The sequence below is a fragment of the Zalophus californianus genome, chromosome 5, assembly GCF_009762305.2.
Source record: "Zalophus californianus isolate mZalCal1 chromosome 5, mZalCal1.pri.v2, whole genome shotgun sequence".
Classification (NCBI taxonomy): Eukaryota; Metazoa; Chordata; class Mammalia; order Carnivora; family Otariidae; genus Zalophus; species Zalophus californianus.
The window spans coordinates 29,390,084-29,398,263 of NC_045599.1; the positions used below are offsets into that span (position 1 = coordinate 29,390,084).

The 8,180-nt window shown below is 58.5% G+C and overlaps 1 protein-coding gene across 1 annotated transcript; it reads right to left on the minus strand.

The window, feature by feature from the left end:
* Positions 1-1,825: 1,825 nt before the first annotated feature.
* SMIM32 (small integral membrane protein 32) lies at positions 1,826-5,348 on the minus strand. Its single transcript, XM_027606762.2, has 2 exons — positions 3,797-5,348; positions 1,826-1,878 (listed from the first exon to the last, which is right to left on the minus strand). Exon 1 carries the CDS (start codon positions 4,946-4,948, stop codon positions 4,637-4,639), a length of 312 nt encoding a protein of 103 aa, XP_027462563.1. The 5' UTR covers positions 4,949-5,348; the 3' UTR covers positions 1,826-1,878; positions 3,797-4,636.
* Between the last annotated feature and the right edge of the window lie 2,832 nt (positions 5,349-8,180).

Sequence of the window (8,180 nt, forward strand, 5' to 3'; positions counted from 1 at the left end):
TCAGCTGCTAACAACTTTGTGGATTACCACCTCCAGGAAAGTGGCCACTTGAAGGGCCAATCAATAAGGAGAGTTCAACTCAGTGTTTTATCTGATACTAGTTTAGTTTAAGGCGGAAAATCAAAGCCAAAGTGTTCAGATGAAAAACCCGCAGGCAATTCACCTTAAACCTCTAACTCTGTTTTTCCACTATATTTCATTCAACCAAGACTCAATGTCTCTTTTGTGTTTAACACTTCGCTAGGCATTGGGAAAGCAGCAGTGACCAGGGCAGATGTTGTCCCTGACCTCCTACGACTTACATGGTAGTAGGGAGAGGGGCATTAGGCTCCGAATTGCACAGTTCTTTAATAGCTGTGATAAGGCTGCTGACTGGGGGGCTGTGAACGAAGAGAACTTGTCTCTGAGGACTCAGCCAAGTCCTTTTGAGGAGGAGATCTGTCAGTTACACCTGAAGGATGAGAAGGCACTAGCAAGACAAGGGACGGGAGATAAGGAGCTCAGGCAGGAGACCTTAGGGCTCCAAAGGCCCCCGTTCCTAGAGCCTGGAGTACAAAGGAGTGTGAGGAGATGAGGCTGGAGCGGCTGGTGGGGCCACATGGTGCTAGGTCTTGAAGGCCAAGGTTAGGGCTTTGTTTTAGATCCTGAGGGCAAGAAGCCATTGGAGTATAAGCTGGAGCTGGAGGCAGGTACTGGGCTCGGATGTCGCTCTGGAGAGAGGCAAACGTGAGTGTTGGGCTTTGAATTTGGGTGGCAGTGGTGGAGGTGGAGAGGAGTAGATGGAACGGAGCGGTATCTGGAAGGTGATGGATTGCATGTGGGAGGACAAAGGCTTAGGGGTAAAGAGCGACCACAGCGGCTTTCACTTTGGGCCGTCAGATGCTGGTGCAATTTACTGAGCTGGAGGAGACTGGAGGAAGATGTGCTGTTATCGAAAGGTGACGATCCTCAGGTAAGAGTCTGAGGTTCCCCAGGAGCCGTCCAAACAGAGCTACGAGGCGGGCCCAGGGATAAGGTCTGGAGCGAGTCATTTGAAACGCCCCTGAAACCATGAGAGTGGATGAGCTAGTTTAGCGAGAATGTGCAGAGAGAGGAAAGACCCAGGACAGTTGCCCTCCGACTCTGGGCAGGCCTGCCGCGGAAAGGGTCAGGCTTTGGGACTGCAGGTCCTTGAGGGAGAGCGGTTAGGTTAGTGCTGCTTCAAACGCCTCTGACACGGTCATCCTGGTTAACAAAAAGGAGAGCTTCCTCTGTGGCACACAGGAGCCAAACACATCACCTGCAGTGTCTCACGCCATGTTGAAAACCCTGGGAGCCAGGTGCGCTCCATTTTACAGGTGAGCAAAGTGAGGCTCCCAGAAATCCAGGAACACAATCAAGGTGTAGCATGGGTGGCCCAGGTCAGGTGACCACCTAGTGGCAGGACTAAAGCTCTTGGTCCCTACACTCTGCTGCTTCTCCCTGGTTCCTGGCACCTGCAACCACCTTCCCTAATTTCCACCCTACCGCCCCTTAAGTCCCCATCAGGGAGGTGTGCTCGGCCCTCTTGCTGCTCCCAGTGGCTGGTTATGGAAGAGCAGCCCCATCACCTATGTCATGGGTCCTGTTCTTAGTTTTAGCCTGCCCTGTCCAGCTCCAGACGTGGTTCCAAGGTTTCATGGGATTGTTGGGAGAGCAAAGGGCAGAAGGATGTGTGTGTATGGACCTACCTCCCTTATATCCATCTACATGTCCAATTGCCACATCGTAGTCCACGCACCCTGCCCATCAGTAGAGGGTAGACACGAACTCAGCCGCATTCCTGCTTTTCAGGGAAGAATCAGGGGCTAGGTCCAATATGAGAAAGGCCCGTTACTGCTCAACTAGTCCGACACTAGCCTAGAAAAGGGAATGAAAGTATTCAGGGTCACAGTGCTGGCAAAAGCAGAGCCCCAGTCTAGTTCTTCTCATGGAACCTGCCTGGTTCCTACATTCCATCTCTGCATAGGCCCTATTACCTAAGAGTTTATTTCAAAAGGATCTGTGTATTTGAAGTGGCCAAGCCATTGGCTTAGGTGGCTGACGCGGCTGCAAGCCTGCAGACGCAGAGGGATGCACTCCAGGCTGTCTCCATCTTAGCACTGTTCAGTTTCCACCTCTCAGTTTCCACTTCTTGAGGCCTTGGGCCAGTATTGTATCGGGAGATCCTAAGAGCCTCCTGGATCGCCCGGGCTGTAGCTGATTCTGGCCCCAGAACTGCAGGTGACCTCTAAGCCAATCATATTTCCCCCTGCAGGGACCAGCCTTTGCACTGGTTTGTGGTCACAACAGACCATGATTCCTAGTGACAGCACATCCTGTTTGGGAAAGCTTCACCTTTCCGCACTGGTGCCTCCAGCCTAAGGCTCGGAGTAAGCGCTAACATACCGGGGCTAGCCAGCCAGCATGTTACAGCTGTTACCACGTTTCAAACCTGTAGAACTGGGCGACAGAATACCCATTTCACAGATGAGGAAGCAGCCTGAAATAGATTAAATAATGTGCCTAGAGTCGCACTGCCAGTGAGCAGCGGCGCTGGGATTTAAAACCAGTCAGACTCCAGAGCTTGTGCTCTGACTGCTTCGCATACCGCCTTTAGATCTACCCACTGGGAGATGTGCACAAGGAGTAACCTGTCTCTTTATAGTCTCCCACTCCTCACAGCCCCCACATCAAGGCCAAAAACGGGTCCCCCTTATCAGCAGTGTGCTGTTTCATCACACCAGTGAGGGGGTCTTATATCTCCTTACATTTGTTTCATTTAATCTCTGCAACCAAGGGTCATGCAGATTAGCGGGGTTACCACTACTATAAGCCGGAGAGGTTTGGCTATGTTTCCAAACACCCGACTAAAATGTTCTGTGAGGTCTTCATAGAATTAGCACCATTAGCACAGAATGAAGACCGCTGGTGTTTTCTAAGACCTGGTTAATCCAGCCCAACGTGAGACCTTGTCTCCTGCTCATCTGTCCTGCTTCCTGGGGTGGGAGCCAGGAGGCTATCTTGGGCACTCCCTGGCTGAGGTGAAACAGCAGTGGGGAGCCCTGGGCGAAGATTCCATCCCGCCCTAGCAAATCTTCCCCACCCCCGCACCTCAGCTTGGGTCCTTAGGCATCCCTTACAAAAGGTTTGCAGAATTGTGTGTCTGTCTGCATTTTGCCTGATGCAACATCCTAGCATTCTTCAGATTCTCAAAAGCTGAGTGACCCCACAGACGGTTTGGTACGACCGAATTAGATGATCTATCACATTCTCTAAGCTCGAGTGCCCCACTGAGCCAGGTAATTCCTGAAACTATTTTAAACGCCCACAAAGTAGACTCCCTAGAATTAGGTTAACTTTGAAAATGCTCAAGGTTATCACGTATCTTTCTGTTTATTCCCTCTCAGGTTCTCTATGATCATCCCCTATAGCCGGCTTTACTCATGCACTGCTTTCTCCCCTGTGCTCCCCAGAGCTGGCCTCTGCCTACTTTGGGAAGAAGTGCTGAGCCGCTGGTCCCATTGCTGGACCTTCAGGTCCTTCCATCACCAGATGGTTCTGGTCTGGAACTGGCTCTTGGGAGGGTTCAGGCCCAAGAGTCTCTGAGAGCAAAGGAGAGGACCAGGTGGAAGGAAGTGCCTGGAGGAAGGTCTCCATGGAGCCTTCACGGGGAATTTTTTTTAGCAGATGAGGCAGCAGTTCCTCTTTGAGACCGGCTCTGAAAACACTTCCCAGAACAAGGAACTGACTGAGGCTGGGGAAAAGCTGGAGAGGAGGAAGGATCATTAAGACTGACCTGGGTCAAGGCGAAGTAGGAGGCAGATTGCGCTCCAGTGTCCCTGGGCCGGCCCTAATCCCCGTTTCCAAAGCGGCGCAACCAGAGAGCAGAACGTTCTCAGCACTGGGTCTAATTCGGTGAGGTTTTATTGTAGAGTGCGGGACGTGGATCCCCGACCACGGGGTGCTGCCGGTGCGACCCTGTGCCTCTAGACCAGCTTCCCCTCCCCCCGTGCCCGCAGAGAAAACTGAGCCCTTGGACCCAGGCGGGACCTACTGAAACTCGGCATCCCCTCGCTTCCCCCGAGGGACGCAGCCCCCAAAAGGCATCATTTCCAAGTCCGGTTGAGTTCACGCTCGAATTCTAGGGGAGGCCTCGGTGCCAAAGCGAGGAAGCGGCGGTAGCAGCTGCGGGGAGACAGCCACGGGGCCAGGGAGTCCGGACAGGCAGCTCCGTGCTAGTTGCGCGCCCGCTCAGCCGTGCCTGCCCCTTCCTCGTGCAAAGCAAGGGAGTCGGCGGGCGGCGGGGAAGGCTCCTGCGTCCGGGCTGGCTCGCCGTCTCTCAGGAAGGCTCCCCGGCTAGACCCGCTGTCCGGGGGGCAGAGAGACTCCGCCAGGGGATCGGAACCGTGGTAGCGCGCGGCAGCTAGGATCGCGCGCGACCCTGCGCAGCCTGCTAACGCCGGCGACTCCCTTTACGCCCCGGTGGCCGCTCGAGGTCGTAGAGGGTCTTTGGGTCAGCGCGCGGCGTTCCCAGGGGCCGGCGACCTCTGGCGCCGGGCTCCTCCGGCCCGGCTGCTCCCGGCGGCCGGCGGTGAGACGGGGACACTGCGTCTGCCGGCCCCGGCTCACCCCGCTGCTACACCGGCCGCGACTTCCAGGGCGCGCGGGCGTCGCGCAGCGAACGGTCGTGGGGCAGCGCGGCGAAGGCCGAGTGGCGCAGCTGGCAGCCGATGAAGAGGACGACGAGCGCCACGGACAGCAGCAGCAGGAAGAAGAGCAGCAGGTAGGTGGGCAGGTCGGGCTTTGTGGCCGCGCCGTCCCGCATGCCGCGCGCGGTGGCCAGCTCCAGCGGCAAAGCGCCCTCTGCCTTCACCGTGGCCGCCAAGGCCAGCGCGCCGCCTCCAGCCGCCTCGGGGCCGGCCGTGGCGTTGAACACGTCTCCGTACATGGCCCGCCGACCCCGGCCGGACCGCCTCACTCGGTGTCGGGCCGACCCGCGCCGCCCGGCGCCTCCATGGCGCGCCCCTCCCACCCTGCTGCGCGCACCTGACCGGGAGCCGGTGCCTTCGGAGCAGCCCGGGCCGCGCCGCTCCCTCACCTCCGCGCTCAGCTGCCGTCCCCGCGGGGCGGCGGGCCCCGGGGCTCGGAGCTGGACGGCCCCGCGCGCTTGACCCTCAGGCTTTCCCTGGGTCCTGCCGTCGCCCCCCGCCGTTCCAATCACCCGGCTCGCGGCTTTGGAGCCGCGCTCTGGGCTCCAGCCCCCAGCTCCGGTCAGCTCCGGGCTCGGGGCTCCCCTCGGCTTCGGCGCTGGCGAGAGGTGCCCGGCGAGTGCGGCTGCAGTTCGGGTGTCTGCTCAGCGCCGGGACGCCAGGTGCACCGAGGGCGGGTGGCGGGGAGTCCTCCGGCGCCGCCGCGGCCGCTGCGTCTCAGAGCAGGCAGTCCTGCAGCTGAGAGTCCCTGTTCAGACGCCCGGTGTGCGGCGAGCCTGTCCCCACTCGTTTTGGCTGCTGCGCTCCTGTCTTGAGCAAGAGACTGCGCTCCGAGGCGGCTCCGAGCGCGCTCAGGTCCCCGGCGGGGGGGGGGGGGGGGGGGGGCGGGACTGACAGCGGCTGCCCCCCTGGGGAGCGGCTGCCAACCAATGGGGCGACAGAGGACACGCGGCGACTGCCCTGGCCTGGCCTCACATCACTTAAGGCCACAGGGACACCTAGAGAGAAAGGGAGGGAGGCAAAACAGGGTCACAGAAAGACTGACGGACCAAAGAAATGGTTACAGACCTATGATCAGAGACATAGGCAAAACAGAGACAGTAGTGGACAGCAGACCGACTCGGAGGCAAGGCTCAGCTGGACGTGGACACCTGCTTCCATTCTCCTCCTTGATATTCCCCCTCCGGGTGGAGCCGCGTTGGCCAGTTGCCCCACTGGCTGCTGGGTAGTGCAGGCAGGGCACACTGCCTCTGGGGTGTGTGGTGGGGGAGCGGAGTGGGGGGCAGTGGCAGAGGTGCTCCCCTGACAAGGCCAGGCCCTTCTCTAGCTGTGCCCTGAGGGCGCATTGCTTCCCCCACTGTGAGCTCACTTGCTCAGCTCTGGTTGGGGGCAGGAGGGGCGTGTGAGGGCGTGCCAGCCCTGGCAAAGGCTAGGTGGCCAGAACAGATGTGACCCGTCAGTAGGACTGAGGGGTTCTCCTGGTCCAAATTCCTCCGTTCGTCTGAGAAACTGTCTAAGCCCCCCAGACTAGACTAGGTACTGCTGCCCGGGATGCCGTAGCCCCTGCACCTCTCTGGAAGCACTGTCCTCCCAGGGCCGTCACTGTGTGACCTGGCCAGAGCTGGGGGGCAGCGAAGCCCAGGGCAGGAAACTATGGAGCTCCCCGCCACCTTCCATGTCCTACATGTGCGTAGTCAGCGCTGAGTGTGCCTCCTTCCACTTTGCACCCTAGATACCTCACCCCTCACCTTAGTCTCCATTCTGTTGCGGGGTCACTTGTCTGAGATCCCTACAAGGTCAGCCACGTTCATAGCTGTGTCTCTCATCCCGTCCTGGGGTGCAGTGCATGGGGAGAGTTTGGTGAGCCCTGGCTGAATGAGCAGGAGGAGAGCTAAGTTAGTTCTTCCCCCTTGCCCTCACCACACCTGGCCCCAAGCCTAACGTGAACAACCGAGGTAGGCAGGCCAGTCTTGGCCAAAGCTCATTCCCACAAATCCATCTCAGCCCAGGAGAAACACCTCTGCAACCTCTTTGCCTAACATTGAAGTTGGGGTCCAAGGCCTGACTCTCCAGAATGTTTGCCTGCTTGCCAGGTGAGGCCTCCTGCTCCGCAGGCTCTTGGCGGTGCTTTCCTCTTGGAAAGGGTGGGCTTGAGGGGGCCTCCCTGGTGTGGACAGCAGGACCTAGCAGGATGCAGCAGTGCCCCATCTACCCACCTTGGTTCTGGGGAGCTGCCTGAGGTGCTTCTAGGGCATAGGGTGCTGAGCCCCGAGGCCTGGCGGATGGTTCGGCCAACCCCTCATTTTCCAGTAGGGGGAAGCTGGCTCTGAGAGGAGCAAGGCTTACCCATATTAGCACAAGACAGCCACCACACAGAGTGATACGGTAGCCACGGGAGGGGGCTGCTCGAATGCGGGGAGGTAGTCTCGTTCTCTGAAGGCCTGACCTATTTTGGATGGCATTCTTTTCAGCCAGCAGGATCCCGGGGGACATTATGTGAAATCAGAGCAGGCTTCCTCTTGGACACCTGGAGCCTGGGGGAGGCTCAGCATGCGGATTGGATGGAAGAGATTTTGTCCAGACGAAGCTGCTGCTGTCATGGTTCCCTGGGTCTGGGTGAGCCTTGAATGGTAGGGCCTGAGTAGCTGGGTTTGGGATTTTGCCTGGGGTTTCCTCTTTGGGAAGTAACATGGCCCTACTCTCTCCACTTTGTCTCTGCCCGACCCATGAGATCAGGTAAGAACACTAGGTGACGGCAGGAAGCGGGGGCAGCTCAGCTGGGAGGTCCTCAGTGGAGTCTGGGGTAGGCTCCAGCCCTTTGGGCTATAAAATGAGGGATTATGGTAAGTGATTTCTGGTCGTGCCCTGGAAATATGCTGTAAGCATCCAGGAAGTGGCCACAGAGCCGGGGAGTCTGCAAAGGTTTGGGTGGGGATGCAGGGTCCCTGCAGTGCCATTGCTCATGAACAGGGGCGGGGAAATCCCTGAACCTGGGGTCCCTGGTGCTCCCATTCCTTCCCTGCAGCTCCCGCTCTTCAGCATCAGATTGCGTTTGGCAGAAGTGACCCATGCAAGGGCTGATAAGCCTGTGAGTGGCGGAGCTGAGGCTGGAACCTAGACAACCAAGGCTCCAGAGGCCATGCCCTTCATCACGACCGTGACCGCCTCCAAGGGCAGAGCAGCGCTGGTAGCTGCCACTCACGGACCTCTTCCCACAGGCCAAGCTCCAGCTCGGGCCTCAGCATGGTCTTTCTCCTCGCAGGGACCTGGGAGATAGGCCCTGCTGTGTCCTCTCTTTCCCCAAGGAGGAAGCTGCAGCCTCTCGGAGTGGTGTCACTTGCCAAGGCCCACACAGCTGGGTCAGGATGCCAGGGAGCCAAGATTCTGCAGCATGTACTTGTCCACTCCATCTCCAGCAGCCGCTTCTCACGAGCAACTCAGCAAAGAGCATGTGGTCCAACTGCCTGGCAT

What these genes read in the sequence shown, in the direction of transcription:
- SMIM32 (XM_027606762.2), bottom strand. Translation starts at nt 4,948, where the DNA reads ATGTACGGAGACGTGTTCAACGCCACGGCCGGCCCCGAGGCGGCTGGA.